At 37.3% G+C, this 17,401-nt stretch overlaps 2 protein-coding genes across 3 annotated transcripts; one reads left to right on the forward strand and one right to left on the reverse strand.

Annotated features, from left to right (window-relative positions):
* The first annotated feature begins 245 nt into the window (after positions 1-245).
* On the forward strand, positions 246-4,717 carry LOC146482685 (ran-specific GTPase-activating protein-like). The gene is made up of 5 exons (XM_085106754.1): positions 246-401; positions 488-597; positions 708-865; positions 1,844-1,969; positions 2,431-4,717. The coding sequence occupies exons 1-5, from the start codon at positions 387-389 to the stop codon at positions 2,700-2,702; spliced, it is 681 nt and encodes a 226-aa protein (XP_084962880.1). The 5' UTR covers positions 246-386; the 3' UTR covers positions 2,703-4,717.
* Positions 4,718-7,247: 2,530 nt separating this feature from the next.
* LOC146482686 (developmentally-regulated GTP-binding protein 1-like) lies at positions 7,248-17,149 on the reverse strand. 2 transcript variants are annotated; one of them, XM_085106755.1, is made up of 11 exons: positions 17,016-17,149; positions 16,820-16,940; positions 14,842-14,886; positions 13,953-14,153; positions 13,065-13,164; positions 12,664-12,733; positions 11,311-11,441; positions 10,357-10,524; positions 9,333-9,455; positions 8,078-8,173; positions 7,248-7,551 (listed from the first exon to the last, which is right to left on the reverse strand). In XM_085106755.1, the coding sequence occupies exons 1-11, from the start codon at positions 17,052-17,054 to the stop codon at positions 7,545-7,547; spliced, it is 1,101 nt and encodes a 366-aa protein (XP_084962881.1). In that variant the 5' UTR covers positions 17,055-17,149; the 3' UTR covers positions 7,248-7,544. The 2 variants fall into 2 exon arrangements, with proteins under 2 accessions (XP_084962881.1, XP_084962882.1); XM_085106756.1 differs by lacking the exon at positions 7,248-7,551 and having other exon boundaries at positions 8,074-8,173.
* Between the last annotated feature and the right edge of the window lie 252 nt (positions 17,150-17,401).

A 17,401-nucleotide genomic window follows, 5' to 3' on the forward strand; every position in this document is an offset into this window, starting at 1 on the left:
ATTTTTTAAAAAGCGACAGCCGGAAATGGTAAACAACACATGATTTAATATCAGTTGGCTTTGACCAGTTTCGAACATGGCATTAAAAAAATTTCAGACAGATAATCTAATGTCTTCATTTCTTCGTACAAACCCACCTCTTTGATTGCTCCGCTCCGCCGAGCTTCGCGTGAACGCATTTCCCGCGCCATTTTCCCGCTAGTTTAAACATACGTGCCCGCGATACAAAACAACTGACCAAACACATGCGCCGGAGTGATGCGCAATACAACATTACGCAATTTTGAACAAGGTAGCGCGAAATAATTTTTAATCTGCAAGGATTTTTTGAAACCGGCCTGTTGAATCTTGCTATATCTCGACCATCTTGTCCCGAAAAGTACACAATGAGCAACGAGAAGGTAACTTTGTTCTTTGCACATGTCTCCTTGTTTTTATTTTTATATTTCCTCCTGTAATACTCAACAAATTTGCACTTGCTAAACAGGCAACGGACGATGCTCCCGCTAGTCCTGAAATCCACTTTGAACCAATTGTCAACCTTCCAAAGGTGGAAGTAAAATCGCTTGAGGAAAACGAGGAAGCACTCCTAAAATTGTAAGTTTTTTTCTATCCTATTCTATTTCTTGTGCTTGCTAATGATCTTTGCTATCAGTTTATCGTGATGTGCTAATTTTGTTCGTCATTTGTCAAATTATTCCTAACAGACGTGCAAAGCTTTTCCGATTTGAAACCAGCGGCGAAGAGAATGAATGGAAGGAACGGGGAGTCGGAGAGGTGAAGATCTTAAAACACAGCGACAATGGAAAATACAGAGTTCTCATGCGAAGAGACAAGACTTTAAAGATCTGTGCAAACCATTACAGTGAGTCTTGACACTATATTATGCTGAATCATCTTCGTATTTGTCATCGTCATTTCTGATTTTGAATTTGAAACTGGTTATAATTGACTCCTTGACTAAGTTGTTCGTAATCGGTGGTTTATGAATGGGCAAACTTCTCGAGAAGGGCTCTTCAAAGAGGTTTTGTTTGTATAATTCATTGATTAAATTAATATTGTTGGACGACACCTCGCATATGAGGGCATATCACTTGACAATGAAAATCATCACCCCTTGCCTTTACCCTCCCCTCCCCTCACCCTACCAGGATTTGCAGTGCATAATAATAAGACAAGCTGCCTGATTTTTTAATAATGCTGATACCGCTTGTGCTTGTGCTTCAGTACAGGAAAACAGCAGGAAAAAGCTACTAATTGAAAATGAAAGATATCAACTTTGTTTAATGATGGGGACACATAACATAAGTCTGTTAAGACTGACAAACCTGTGACCCTCAGATTTGGAATGTTGGTTTTTGAGGACAGAGAAAAACCAGAGTAACCCCTCCTTCCCCCCCCCCCCCCCCCCCAACAAAAAAAAAAAGCAACAACAACAAACTCAACCCACATGATGCCAAGTCTGAGAATTGAACCAAGGCCACATTGGTTGGAGGCGAGCACTTGCTCTTACCAATGCAAATTGTTCATCCCACAACTTGCACATTTTGCAATCACTATGAAGTGATCTTTTTTTTTTTTATTTCATTGTTTTCTGTGATATTTTTCAACAAATCTACATTGTACATACAATCTTGCAGAGAAAGACAATTCATTTCATGGGTCTCCAAAATGTGTGCAATCTTCAAGTCTTCACCAGCACCTTTCTGACTACACCAAAAAACTTTCATTTGAAAGGTTGGACAGAAGTCAGAGCCACAAAGCAAGACCAAAGGTTTTACAGTGGGAGTGAAAGTGATGCCACTCGTGGTTAAATGTAATTCCAATTTTTCCTTTTTTCTAGTCACAAAAGATATGGATTTACAGCCAAACTGTGGAAGTGACAGAGCGTGGGTTTGGAAGGCAGATGACTATGCTGATGAAGCGATAAAAACAGAGACCCTGGCGATTAGATTTGCAAATGCAGAAAGTAAGTTTGTGGATTGACTGAACAATAAATTATTATTATTATTATTATTATTATTATTATTATTATTATTATTATTATTATTATTATTATTATTATTATTATTATTTTGATCTTGTTATTGTTGTAACTTATGTTTACTGGGGTTGATGCCCTCGGCAGTTTTGAATCCCAGGCTATCTTGAAATTAGGGGGTGTTTACTTGATCATTGTTTGACTTAAGGCTGGTACGAGTTCAACCTGGTTCCCTATTAAGGCTCCATAGCCATATGCATGGTATTGAACAAAAATTTCATATTGGTTTAAGTCATGCCAGTGCAAGTTATCCTGGTAGTTGTGCTGCATCAAGATTTTCATTCTGGAACCAAAACTTGTATCAGTGTCATGTGAACATAGTATGATTATAAACAGTGTGCATGTGATGTCACTAATAAGAAACCCTTTTTTTACATTACTTGATATAGATGCTAAGAAATTTAAAGAAGCATTCGAAGAGTGTCAGGGTAAGTTAGATGGAGAAACAGACGAACAGGAAAGTAACAAGCTTGCTAAAGAACTGGAGGGTCTGAAGGTCAAGGAAAGTAATGAAGAAGAGACAAAAGAAAATGAGCCCCAAAACACAGAGGCTGAAACCAGTAGTGAGGATAACAAGCCAAAAGAATCAGAAACTACGGAAACAGTACCATCAGAAGACAGTAAAGAGGCCACCAGTTCAGAAGATACACCAGAGAAATAAAGTTTAAGTATAGAAGATTGATAGTACTATAGGCAGTAACTGGCAATAAAACACTCCTCCTATGGCATATATAAGCAAGCTGTGCTGTTATGCTAGGCAAAACTTTGAGAACAGGGACTGACACACCTAGTAGAGTTTAGTTGTGCGGTAAATCTGTTATCAATGCAACAACTATTTGTGATTGTTAATCTTGAGGTATTTGTAATCACTAAGACCAGTAAGTCTTTTGTCTTGTAGCAGGTATACTTGACAAACAGGCAGTAAGTTATGAAATCAGCTAAAAGATGATGGAAAGTTTGAAACTTATCTCAAAGTTTCATCATCAAGAGCATCCTTGAGATCATCATCATCATCATTACTGGCAGCCAACATTATTTTGGCACTTGGTGAGAAATTTTCACCAGGCTAGGACATACCTCGGTGCTCAATCGTTTTTGTCTTTTTTGCTAACTGAAAGAATTTTCTATCTTTTACAAAGCGCCAATACTTTCATATACATGAAGCTGGTAACCCATCCAAAACCTGATTGCTTCAATCTTATTCATGCATTGTGTTGTTCCAGAAAATATCCCTACTCCCCTCACACCAAGGTGTTCTTTTGGCTTGAAACCCCACCACCACCCCACTGGAAATTCCAGTTTAGCTTCATACACCACTTTAAACATTCAGGATTTGGAGACCCCTCTCCCCCGCTGAATTTCCAGTGACTTTCCTTGTGAGGTTGTGGATATTTTCAGGAATTGCACATTCTTGCCACGAGCTCTTCAATATATGTAACTGTTTTAATGCAGTTGAACCTCTTGTCGACAACCACTTCTCTGTGGCCACCTTTCTTGTGATTGTGGAGGTTCTCTTTCACGAGAGATTTGTGAGCTATGGACGGCAACCGGAAGTTGAATTTTTTTCCTTTTTGGAGCATTTTGACGCCATCTCATTTGTAACGTCAAGCCACAGATGTCCAACAAGAGCCTTTCCCATCCGCCGTGAGGAGCAAAAACGTGCCAAAAAGGAAACATGCAACTTCTGGTTGCGGTCCTTGGCTTGCGAATGTCTGTGCTTAAGCTCCCTATTAGCTTAATATTACTCTGTCCTTAGTTTTGTGAAAAATACAGTAAACCACCAACTCTTCCCATGATTGGAGGTTATGCAAAAGTTGACATTGCTAAATACAATAAGCTTTCAACATTTAACCTGGTAACAGGTTAAAAAGAAAGACTGAAATTTGAATGTGTAGTTTAACAAGTAACATCTGCTTTCCAATAACTATATTATACAATTAACTAATAGGGGTATCATTTCAGTTGTAGTCGTGCGTGGTCATGACTTGAACTGCACAGCCAAAATGCGAAAACTATTAAACCTGAATTTAAATTTTTTCTTAAACATAATTAAACTGTAACTCATAAGTGTGTCCAGTCATGCGACTGGAGCTTATTTTCAGTTCAACTGACAACTTATTTACTAGACTTTGTTATTTACTGTGTGTAATACTATTACATTTTTTAACTAAGCTTTTTCCTCTCTTTACTTCTAGCTTTCAAGACTGTAAAGTTTAGAAATATTTCTGGCCTAGATAGATAAATGGTGAACTTCCATGTTAAAATTAAACGAATGGCGTAGTGAGAAAATGCCACAAGCCATAATTCACTTACTCCTTTTTCCACTAAGTCCTTCTAAGGAAAATCACATTTCTTTCATTTAAAAACAACTTTACTTTTTTCCTTGACACAACATTCTCCTTTATAAAATTAAATTAAGTGGCTTCCCTCTTTCCTTTTCACATGTACAGATCTTTAGCCAATGAATTTGTTTTGTCCAGTGCGCTGTAGATTAGTTGAAGTTTCATAGAGAAATTTTTTAACACTTTTTTTCAGATGAGACATTATTTTGGGGTTTGAAAAGTCAATTATTTGGAAACATTTAATTTTATTGTTATTGTCTTGTGTAATTTTTAAGGTATTGACTTTATGCTGAATATTGATATTTATGCAAAATAAAATTTAGCGGTTAGAATTGTTTTTTTGTGGTGTACATGTATTGCTTTTAAGCTAAGCTTTTTTTGGATGCATGAGTGGATCAACAAAATCTTGGCACAGCCAAAAGCCAATAACTACCAGTCAGGTTTCTCACCTGTTTTTTCTTTTTTGTCCCTCATGGACAGCAAAGTTGGTAAAAAATGCGAGTGTGTGTGAAAATCACCTCTCACAAGGAGATGAGACATACAGGAGGTGATAATAAGCTCAATAGACCCTTATCACTCGGCGGCCATGATGAGTCTTGAGGGAATAAAAAGCTTTGTTTTCGCACAGCAAACCTCAACCAGAGGCGAATTCAATGTGAGGCTTACTGTACAAAAACAAAGCTTTATATTCTCCTGAGACTCAACAAAGCTGCCGTCTGCTAAAGGTCAATTATCACATTTTTCCTGCTCATCTGTCCCTGACAAATAACTACTCGTGGTCTACCAAAATTAGACTGCAGGCAGTCTCTTTCTTTTCCTAAGCTCTGTCACAATCGCAGGAGACATTTTTCCTCCCTCTCCCCAATCCTTCCTCGTTCACGTTTCTAATTTGCATAATTTTACTATCACTGTACACTTGATCAGAGAAAAAATGTAGGACTGCTCGCAGTCTATCAAAATCCACTTATACACAAAGCAGGTCAACATTCATCTAGCCCTCATTGCAAAAATGTGTAAAGAAACTTCCCGTTTTAACACTAATCCCTGATTAAAAGTTAATCAAGGTTTTCATTTTGCTCCTTAAAAGCTAATTTTAAGAATGGTGCCTACTTTTGTTACTGTGCATACGTTTTGCGCATCTAGAGATAATCCGGTTCCCTATGGGTGGTGCCTACTAATACAGGGGTTTTTTTTGCATGGTTTAAAACTATATGGAGAAAGTAGAACTTGGCAAGTGCTATTGGTATACAAAAAGAAAATTGGGGGTAACCGTGCATTTTTCAGAGATGATAAAGCTTCTATTTGAAAAAAAAAAACGCCATACATTGCTTTGTATTTTACGGCTTTTAGTAGAGTAATTGTTTATCTCTAAAAAAATATGTGGTTTGCCCCAATTGTCTTTTTGGAGTCCAATAGGCCTTGCTAAGATCTGCTTTTCCCGCATAGTCATAAACCACACAAAAATACTTCAGTATGTAGAAGTAGACACCGTCCTTAAGCTGATGATAAAGAAGGCTAAGTGACCTTAAGTCAAAACAAAGGGACAAAGATCTTTTGAAAGAATCCTTACTGATTAGCATGTGTAATTAAAAATGGATCAAAGTTCATGTTAATCCAGGATTAGCTAACAGTAGGCAAGCTTTGAACAAATGAAAACGTTATCCTGTCATGGAACAAAAGTCCCTCAAAGAAGTCTTCCAGAAGCACATTTGGAAGACACTTGATATCTTTCTCTCGGTGTTGTTGGAGCATTTTGTACACAAGAAAAGGTACTTAGGGGTAGTTTCAGTTTCAGCAGAGGTTAAACCAAAAACAGAAAATCCCATCACTCAACCCCTTTAAAATGTACTGTTGGAAGTAACTGCTAATGTCTTTCTTTGAAAAGTGATTTTTACTGAGCTGAACATCCATACCCTAGAAAAGTTGTCTGTGTGCGATGACCTCATGCCCCTGGTTACAGTGTGATGTGCCTTACTGTGGCCACCCAACAAACTTTTTGTACAAGTTAGCTAATCAGGATATGCGAATTTGATTCTCCTTGCAAAGTCCAACAGGCAAGTGATGCAACAACGAATTATTGAAAACATGTCATTTTGTATTTCAAGGCTAACTTGTAAAAAAAAAAAATTTTGGGTGGCCACGGTAAGGCGCCTAGCATAGTAAATACTTGTGGCCAGTTATTTAAACAGAGTCTAACTTAAGCTGTGGCTTAAGACACTCAGTGGGCCTCCAAATCTGTTTATAAGTGGTTTATAATTTTTAAGTAGTTAAATAGTTTTCTAGTCTGGTATGCAAGCCTTCTTATTACTGTCTGCAGTAGACAATGTCTAGATATGATTGTTGGCAAAATTGAAAAATTCTTGGCTTAGAACGTGGTTCTGTTAAACACCGTCTGAACTGTCTTAATAACAGGCCCTTAGGGTTTAACAAAAAACAGGCCCGTGCCCCATGGCCTTTTCCTTGGCCCTCAGCCTTTGTTATCCAAATATTTTCCGCTAGGGTTAGTTTTAGGGTTATGGGTTAGGGTAACAAGCCAAGAAGTGGGCTTTGGGCCGTAGGCCATGGTGTGGGTTGGTGGTCTAGGGCCGAGGGTTGCAGATCTGCTTTGAACAGAACCCTGGTCCAAAAGATTTTAACAAGCAGAGTTTTAAGTCAACAAAAGTTGGAAACTTGTGTTGACTTGCAACTCTGCTTGCATTGAAATGATTTGCATCAATTTTTTGTCAGCTTTGACCCCTCTACAACCTAGCTTGTTCTTAAAAGCATCACCAGTGTAGTGAGTTTCAAGCCATCTACATGCAAATGGTGAGAAACAGAACATTAACAAAACTAACTACACATCAAATTCTTGTATTTTATTTGTCTATTAAATTAAGGTGCTTCACATTTTGAAAGCAAATTTGTTTACATTGTTGGGTCAGCTCAGGGCACAGAAAAAAGCATTTGTACGAGTTGATTATTAGGCCAAGGTCCCTTCAATGTCCAGGTTCCTTGAGACTATGATCCTAACACAAGCTGTACAATTTAAAATGAAAAGCACACTTTGTTGTTTCATCTACAATAAGACCAGTTTCTTTCCATAATTTTTCCATAATACCAAATTGACAGTTCTTAGATCTCCTTTCACTTTACTGGGAAAGGGTTGCAGCTCCTTTTGGTTATTATACCCTGCAAAGAAAACAAATTAATGTAAATTGAAGAATTAACCATCTTTCTAAATAGAAAAAAGCATACATTTTACTGTACAACTGAGCTTACATTTTACTGTAGTCTCAATTCTTCAAAATTGAACAGGCATATACCTGGATTTATGCAAGGTATTTTTTTCTTATAACTTCCTGCTGATGACAGCATTGCATTAAAGTTGCAAAATACACTGCATTTATTTTATTGCTATTAAGAGCACAAGACCATTCCACTTTCTCTGTAACTTACATTGAAATTTGGCTTAGTGATAAAAATTCTATTGCAAGACTGATGCATAAAAAGTACTATGCTTGGTTGACGATGTTAACAAGGCCAGTGACAGTTTCAACATGTGACATACATTTTGCTACTTGTCTGAGCATACTATCATCAGCATTGTGGTGCAAGTCTCCAGAAAATAATTGCCCCATAATTAAGCCTTGATTATACAATCCTGATCCCAGGCTAAAAAGTTCACAACTGATTAAATATTCAACATTCAACTTACTTTTTAACTATCTGAACAACATCTTCGTCTTGCAACATGTGTTCTTTACCAACTTTCTGTGGGCTGAATTTAACTGATGATCCCCAAACTAACGCACTGTGGGAGAAAATGAAGAAATAAACAGTCAAACGTCACTCAATAATATTTGTTTTTGTCTTGTTTCTTTTGTTTGACCTTTGCTTATGGGAAAATGCATTTAATGGTAGTTAACAGATCTGAGTTACCAATACCTTGCAAAAATTAAGCAGCAAAAGTTTACGTGGTTTCATTGCTGCCATGTTGGTGTAAATAACAAAAGAAAATTTGTTAACATAGTGTGCATAAAAATTGAAGTTAACTCCCAGAGGAGAAAAATCTTAGTGTTCCTGTACACCAACATGGCCGCCATGATGTCACATGCGAACTATCAATAGTCAGCGAATTGGCTAAAACTCAGACAATAGAGCATTTTTCAATTGAGTGGCATAAAATCAAATCCAAAGTAATATTACCAGTCTGACCAGCCACAAAAGTGCAACAAGCCAATCAGAATTCAAAGCAAATACATAATGTTGTGGTTCAAAATTTGTTTTTGGTTTAAAACTTTTCAAACCAATTTGATTTTTATATTCCTTTGTCTCTGATTTTGGTAATGAATACTGAATGAAGGGAATTTACATTAAACCAATAAAATGAAACAACAACATATATACCGACATAAAGTGAGCAAAACTCATGCAAGCAAGTCGCAATAAATTGGTGACTGTCTTGGTTTTGATTTTTCTTCTCATTAGTTTAAGATTTAAGTGGCACGGGATTTGTAACCATTCACAGGCATAGTAAAGCAAACTCAATGCAAAATAATGTGAAATTACTCTAAAGAGCTGGAAAACCACTCTAAAGAGCTGACAGTTGACAAAGTTTCAACTCCTTAACTCAAGTCTAAGTTCAAAGTACCAGTCTGAAACAATCATTTGGCTGACAGTCTGCCCAACAGTTGGTTGTATCTTAGCAACAAATACTAGTAATCAAAAGTACTTCACATTAACAGAGACGATCAGACCAAACTACACTTAAAAGGACACTGGAATAATCTTTATATACTAAATTTAAGAATGAAATGATTATCATAAATGTAGCCCAATCGAAGATAAACAAACCAACAACAACAAAGAATATATGAAGCAGTTTAGTTCCTTGCCATTCACATATAATCCACTCCCGCGTTATACAAGAACATGCATCTGTAGTCTCATGTGTAACAACAAATCCTTACTGTTTAAATTCTTTCATGATGCTCTTGTGTAGATTGTTACAGAAGTCCTCAATAGTAGATTGTCCATTTTTCAGTACCACTGGTGCACCATAATCTGGAAGCTGACCTTTTGGCTTTGTGTATCTAAAAAGGGAATTCATTAATTAACTAAAAATTCTTTTAGGGACACAAGCCCATGGATGGCTTTGGTACCCACAACAACCTGCAATTCTGTGCATGTTTCATGTTAGTCCCTACCACCACCCCCACCCCTTCCAAAATGTTTTAATGGTCTTCAGAAAGACTGGTCAACCAGGATCCAGAATCCACCTTATTGTGTATACATTTAAAAGTTTTAGGAGGTCCTAGAAAGAAAGGTTTTTGTCACTTGAACAAAAGATCATATTTCATTTCAAAATGGCTGCAGTGTCCCTCATGAGATAATTTTCAAGAGGGTAATTTCCCATTTTCAGCACGAAGACACAACTTTTTAAAACTGTAAATCAAAGAAGAAGTGATAAGGAATACTCAGCAGCTTAAACAATGAAAACCAAAGAGCTCGTAGGAAAGAAATCACTCTTTGAGAAGAGATTGTGGTTTTGTCAAAAAAAGAGGAATCTTTCATCACAAATCATCAGCAGCCATTACCAAATTGCAGGAATGACTACTCCAAACCTGTTTTAAGCAAACTGCCGACCAACTTAACATCTTCATTTACTTCATCTACATTTCTCCACCTCCATTTACATTCAATCCCCTTCATCCACCTCCATTTGCCTTCATTTCCCTTCATCCACCTTCATTTGCCTCCTTTCACATTCATCCCTGTTTATCTACCATCACCTAAGTGAGCTAGGCAAGAAAAACAGGCTCCCATGCATAGTATGAGCAAGCATAACCATCACTTTGCAAGCACACTAATGAGTTTGCTAATATTGCTGAAGAATGACATTTCATCTTAAAGAAGGATATACTTAGTGACTCTATAGGTAAGTGTTTTTAAGCTTTGCTATAATAAAAATAATTACTAACTTCTGTAACTCACATTCTGATAAGATTGAGGTACTCCCACAATTTTTCCAACAAGTCATCAAAGTTCCACTTGTGATGAGCGGATAACGGAACTGCGTGTGGAATTCTGTAGACCAAATCTAATTCTTCGATTGATATTTGATCGATTTTGTTCAGGATGTAGATACAAGGGATGTAAACCCTGTGATGTAAAAGGAAAAGGTTATCAATCTGCCAGAGATATTGGAAGCCTGATTACATTTCCAGCACACACTAATATTTTGTCAGCCCCTACTATCAAGTTGTAAAATTTGATGTAACAATGTTATTCAGTTGGGCATTAAACGATGTGTGTGACCGTCTTATTTTTTTTAAGTCCCTGCATGCCCACAATTTTATTTAACATTATAAATTAACCATACATACAAATAATATTATTTATTCTAAGGGGTTAAGAAGGGTATTCAGAAGGCTGCCAAGAGATTGATGCAAAAACCTGAATTACACACACGGTATGCCTGTTAGTGTGTGAATGAAATCCTACGAAAACCACGCAACCCCACCCTGTATTAAGCTGTAGTTAGTATTTAATGAGAATTTAATGATTATAAAATTCACGCTGTTAAAAGAGTTTCAACCAATGTTTCGGTAATGCTGCCTTCTTCAGGGTACAGCATTTCCGAAATGTCGGTTGAAACTCTTTTAAAAGCATCGATTTTATAATCTTTAAATTCTCATTAATTAACTACGCAGCGCAGAATTTCAATCTTTAATTTGTAGTTAGTATTTGTTTGTTCTGTTAAGTCAACTGTACATGTATCTTATTGTTTTTATTACAAATAAGGGCCCGCAGTAATTTGCTCCGTGCCATTGCCGTCACCCTGCCAACTTAGCATATATCCAACGTACAACTGTTTTAAATATTTTTTCTTCAGCAAAGCTAACAAAACAAATAAAATGAAAACTTCTTCTATGCAGCATTACTTGCCTATTTCCTTCAATAACATCGATGAGGTCATCTGCATTGGCATCATATCTCAGGGTGATATCTGCATTAGCAATGCGATATTCACTCAAGATGGACCTCACTGAGTCGATGTCCAGCTCCGACTGGGTACACTGATTGATGCAATACAAAGGTCACAGTCAGTTTGACTTGCACTGGATGTAACAATGTATCTCAATATACCAGTTGTATGGGTACATGTATAGAATGGTCCTTGAAAAATGATGGGTCTTGGCACATTTTTGGTGAATCTGAATCTCTGAATCTCAAGCTCATAAAAAATAAAGCAGGTCTCAAATCTCGTATTTTGAAATTTGAGTCTCGCAAGCCAAGTGAAAGTTTAGTCTGAATGAAACATCATAAAATGACAACAACAAAACAAAGAATAATTGTAATAAATGACTAAACATCACAATCGTTACTGTGAAACATGTAGGCTCGGAAAATTTTTATTGTAAGTCTCGGTCTCAGATTTTAAATGAGGGTATTGGCGTCTCAGCGAGCCTCAGATTTTATCATTTTATTCCCCCTAGTTGTGATAACAGTCTATTTTCACACCTCAAGGACATCGCGGATGATCAATGATTTCATTGTTTTTATTTATTGGATTAAAGGGTCAGCGACTATCAGAGATTACTAAAATAAAGATGCGCAGGGAAGCGTGCCATCCTGAACTTTTGAGATATTTTGGAGATTTCACAAAGTTAAAAGGTTTGTTGCTAAGGTAAACATCATTGCCTACGTTTTGTGTAAGGAGGAAACGCATCGCAGAGAGAGCAGAACTTGAAACACAAACCCCCTACCATAACAGATCATTGTGCAAAAGTCAAGTCAAGATCAACATCTTAGTAGTAAAAAATTCAAGCTTCATTTCCAAGAATTAAATAGATTTTCTGTGATTTTAAGTCTTGATTGACACTTTTCTAGGGAGTTTATTAACATAGGACTAAGTCTCAAACTTCCTTTTCCAAGAGGCGGTTTGTTGTTTTTGTTGTTCATTGGATTGGACTGCATTGCATTGCATTATTTTCTATTGTACTGTACAAAGGCAAGAGTTGCACTGGTCTCAAAACATAGACCTGATGCAAAAATAACTGACATTTTAATATTCTTTTGTCTACATTGAAATTAGTCTCACTAGCCTCGTTCAAGGTAAAATGTTTTTTGATCTTTGAACTCAAGAACGAGGTTAGAAAGGTTAACTTGAATGCAAACAGAAGACTATTAAAATGTCAGCCATTTTTGCATAGGGTCCATACACTAATCTAAATATCAAGATTTTTACAGCTTGGAAATATTAATGTTGTTATATAACATTAGTTTTTATGTACATACTGTCATTTGAAGATTGATTCCACCTTTTTCCTTCCTTCTGAATGTAATATTTGGTGGTTCCTTGTTGAGCCTGATAATAAAATGTTTGAATAAGTGAATGATAATCGCAGTTATATATTATGCAACTTAAGCAGCTGTGAAAAGAAAGCTTGAAAAAAAAAGTCAGGCTTGAACAGGATACAAACCCATGACCTCTGCAATCCCATTCAAGCCTGAATTTTATTTTATTTTTTTTTCAGGCTTTCTTTTCACAACTACATCATAAACTTTGATGATCATTCATGGTCACTTATACATTCTTTCTTCTGCAGTTGAAATGTATGAATTTTCATATATTCACTTTCACCAATAAAATGTTTAACAGCTGCATTTTAGTTCCAGGAACAGGATCATGAAGCTACCTTATTCCAAAACCTTCCAGTTCATGTTCAATAAGTCGCTTGTGCCCCAAAGGCTTGAGAACATCAAGCACTATGAAGATCAAACTGCAGGTCCGAGCAACTGTTTGGAAACAAAACAACAGAAAGATTAATATTAAAATCATCACAAGTATGTTTTAGGTTATTTCAGGAGACATTACACTTCTCTTTCCAAGTTGTTAGTTTCAGATCTTGTACTTAACACTGTCTTGGTATATCTCTGTCTAATTGAAAACTGTCTGAAATGAATATGAGTGGGCTATAGGGTATACCACTATCGTATAATACTAATAATACTGGTACTAATACAGTGGAACCCAGCTAATACGGACACCAAAGGGACATGTAGAAGCGTCTGTATTATCTGGGTGTCTGTCTTAAGCGGGTTCTCACAGTAAACATTACAGACTCAGATTTTATTGATACAAAGACTAAGTCATACAATTAAAAGCAACAGAACAATGCTCAATGTCTTAACTGTAACTTAAGTTCAAACTGAAGAACCCTTATGCTCATTCAAATAGTCTCGGACTTCAAATGTGACTGATGACATAATCATTTAAAATAGTCTGTGACCTTGCTCTGCACTGACACAGACACACTGAACAATTATTTATACAGTGCGCAGATAACCAACCAGTGTCCATAAAGTGAGATTTAAACTTTATATGAGAGCGTGTAACTCGGGTCACTGAAAAGTGTCCATTGTCTGTATTAAGCAGGCTGATGTTTACAAGAGAAAAAGATATAAGCTTTTCATCAGGACAAACACAACTGACTGTAATGAGCGGGTGTCCGTATTAATTGGATGTCCATGAAGCGGGGTTTCGCTGTAATCAAAAGTAGTCTAATCAAGATAGTTTCACACACCTGCGATAACCTGCCGTCCTCTTCCCTTACCATCCTTGGCGCCCTCAATGATCCCAGGTAAATCAAGCAGCTGTATTTTCGCCCCTTTGTAGCGGATCACTCCTGGAACAGTAGTAAGGGTGGTGAACTCATAAGCTGCTACCTCAGAGTACACACCAGCAAGGTTGGTCAATAGGGTTGACTTTCCAACAGATGGGAATCCTGTCCAAACGACACACCACATTGTAATTCAATGTCTACTTTCCTGCTAGAGATATCCCTGAACCTCTTGTGATGGACATTTTCCATTGGCAGAAATCCTTGGAGGAGGACAGGGAGTGGGCAAGGAGAGAATCCACTATATTATAAGTTATACAAATACATGTATGTTTGTGTTTGGTATACACTTATTTCTATTTTTCTTCTTTTCAATTTAGACCATTTTGGTAACAGATTTTTTGCCATTTTTCTTTTAGCCCAAAAGGGGGAAACTTAGAATGTAAGGTTTACAAGTTAGGCCTGCAACAAGACACAGAAAACATGACTTTTGGTGTAAGATATACATAAGCTTAGGGTTTCCAGCTCAAAGCTTCACACTAGAACCCAAAATAACAGAGTCCTCTCCCCCCTCCTCCACATGTCTATATTAAACCAACAGTCAGCATAAAAACACCACTTTTTTAACTCCAACCCTGCACTCCCTAAATTAGACACCTCTTCCTAATAGTGCCTCAAAGTGGTCCTAACAATGCCCACTTGAAGCAGGTTTGCCAGTTCAAAAAGATGTTCTTTTAATAAAGGCAGGTTAAAATGTAGTATTGAATGTGTCTGAATGCATGCTTGGGAGAGGTGTTCACCTTCACATTCAGTTTATATTTAGCTTAATACAGCAAGGTTGAACCTCACTTACCAACAAAACCTATTCTAGCATCACCAGTCTTAGCAACATCAAAACCTGAAAAGATAATTATGTCACTTGGATGAGAAGAACTGTCCTCAACATTGTCATAATGAAACAAAATACCCATTAACAAGTTTTTTATTAATAGTGATTGCATGACAGAAGTGTAGAGAGAAACATCAATAATTTTATTGTGAGAAATGTTTCGTGATCACCATGGATAGAGTGCATTCTTTATGCATGATTCAATTCTCGCTTTTACTATTCCACAACCCCCTCCCCCTCCCTCTCTGGGTAACCCCTGGGACAAAGTCGGCTCTTCTTCCCAGGGGTGGGGAAATTATTTTTAAAATGGTGCTGTTCCTGGTGTGATGGGCAGGGTAAGTTGAAATAACTGCTTCGTGTCTACACATGTTTTACTTCAGCTCTTCAATTTTTGAGGAAGTGCGATTGGCAATTCCCCAGGGAAATTTTAGTGTTTGTGTTTATAGTTTATTCTCTCTAATTCAGAAGTGTTTCTTAATGCTGTAAAACTTTGTATTTTGCTTAACTGCATATTTAAAATAGTTTCACCTTCTTGTAAAACAAAACAGTTTTATTCTTAATTGATGTCAAGAACCCCGTGAGTGGAGAATTATCCCTTTCTGTGTGCCTGGCGATCAGGAGCACAGCCTCAAGTACTCAAAAAATCGAAAATTCATGAGGGTGTACCCATGGGAAATGAGGGGGGGGGGGGTGGGGTTGGGTAACAGTACAAATTTCACCGTACATTGTAACAGAGAAAAGTTCAAATTTTATTTGCCCAAACTAATGAATACAGGGCCACTTGTTGTCATAAAATTTAATAAAAACAACATCTGCAGTAAACATCATCTGAGAAAGTGTTTGGACACATGTTAATATAGCCTTGGTTAATGTATCAGTCAATTCCAAGCGCGATCATCCCCCCCCCCGGGCAACCCCCGGGCATTTGACCCCTGTTCGGCTCCACATAGTGGGGCATTTGACACGAATAGAAACCCGACCCATCGGGCATTTGACCCGTCGAAAAAATGCTGGTCAGCGGTCGCATAAATTGTCGGAATGCTTTATTCACAGCCAGGATTTACGCTAGATTTTGCGTCAAACAGTTTTTAATGTAGTAAGCCATGTAATACTACCATAGAGAAGCGTTCCAACAAATATATCTGAGATTGTTTTTGGCATGACGGGATTACATATTGCCCTTCCCTTCTCATTTTCAGTGGTATGTCCAAGTTCCCTCAAGCTTCGTTCTCCCTTTGCTCGGCGTTCGAAGCTCGACTTGTTGGCATGTCTAGGTTTCATAACATAGTGTTTTTTATCATTGTTCTTGTTATCACACGTATTAGCAAACTTCATGTACATTTAATATAAAAGAAAAGCGAGTATCGGTACATATATCGTTAAACTCTCTGTTAGTTGAGTTTCATATGTGATGTTATGCATTATCTTTAATAATAAATTGTTTTAAATTTATTAATGTATGAATTTCGTTGATTTTTATATAAACAGAGCTAGCCAATACAAAAAAAAAAAACCAACACGATGACTTTTCAGCCCCAACCAGTGGGGCATTTGACCTAGAAATCGGCCCATATAGAGGGGAATTTGATCAGGCATTTTTAAAAAAGTCAAATGCCCGGGGGTTTGCCCGGGGGGGGGATGATCGCTTTTGGAATTGACCCAGACATAAGTTATATTAATGAAAATCAATCACAATCAAGAGACGACGAAAGAACAGAGATCACATTATGAATCAAAGTTTAGTTTTTTCGATTGGTGATCACCAATAACAACGAACTCTATCTACCTTTACAAATAAATCATCAATTGCTTAGTTATATATAGACCGGCGAGGCCACGTTGGAGAAATCAACATAAGACTTAATTGGACGATGACTTCCTCACAAATTAAATTACGTATAACATCTCAAATATTACCAAAATGTTAGATCCTATCACTCACCCTCTCCTTGCACTCCCCCTCCGCCTTTCGGTGTAATCAGCTCTCGTCGTAACTTTGCCAATCGTGCTTTTAACAATCCAAGATGGTGAGCTGTCGCCTTATTCTTCTGTGTTCGCGCCATCTGCAATCACGCAAATTTTCCACCCATTGGCGACTTGCCCGACAAGTAATTGGTGATGAGACAAAGTATACATACCTCGCTTTCTATTTCAGCGATTTTTTCAAGGATACCCATGATGAAAAACGTGAAATAGGAGAGAAAACACGACGATTTCACCTAAAATGTACGTAAGAAATTTCATTCAAGTGAGCCCAAATCGTGAAGCCGCTGGCCAAACTTTTTCGAGTCCAGTCCGCCAAGTCGTTCATTATGTTCCCAGAGTCGAGGGGTCCCTGGGAACTAGCAGATTGGGCGCTTCGAAACACAAAAATCAGTAAAGTTCCTCGCAAAGTTTTCATGGGGAGAGCGATTCAAAATTTCCTCTTTGACAATTTCTTGAGCACTTTTAATGTCCTCCTTCTCCAGAACTTTCCCATTCACGTCACTTTTTTTCCCTGTTCTGATTTTTTTGGGGCGTTAAT

The sequence above is a fragment of the Pavona decussata genome, unplaced genomic scaffold, assembly GCF_977016875.1.
Source record: "Pavona decussata unplaced genomic scaffold, jaPavDecu1.1 SCAFFOLD_44, whole genome shotgun sequence".
NCBI classification, from domain to species: domain Eukaryota; kingdom Metazoa; phylum Cnidaria; class Anthozoa; order Scleractinia; family Agariciidae; genus Pavona; species Pavona decussata.

What these genes read in the sequence shown, in the direction of transcription:
- LOC146482685 (XM_085106754.1), top strand. An exon ending in GAGGAAGCACTCCTAAAATT is followed by an intron (nt 598 to 707) that starts GTAAGTTTTTTT and finishes TATTCCTAACAG; the next exon opens with ACGTGCAAAGCTTTTCCGAT. An exon ending in GATCTGTGCAAACCATTACA is followed by an intron (nt 866 to 1,843) that starts GTGAGTCTTGAC and finishes CCTTTTTTCTAG; the next exon opens with TCACAAAAGATATGGATTTA.
- LOC146482686 (XM_085106755.1), bottom strand. Translation starts at nt 17,054, where the DNA reads ATGGGTATCCTTGAAAAAATCGCTGAAATAGAAAGCGAG. An exon ending in AGGGGGAGTGCAAGGAGAGG is followed by an intron (nt 14,887 to 16,819) that starts GTGAGTGATAGG and finishes TTATCTTTTCAG; the next exon opens with GTTTTGATGTTGCTAAGACT. An exon ending in GATGTTATTGAAGGAAATAG is followed by an intron (nt 10,525 to 11,310) that starts GCAAGTAATGCT and finishes TTTACATCACAG; the next exon opens with GGTTTACATCCCTTGTATCT.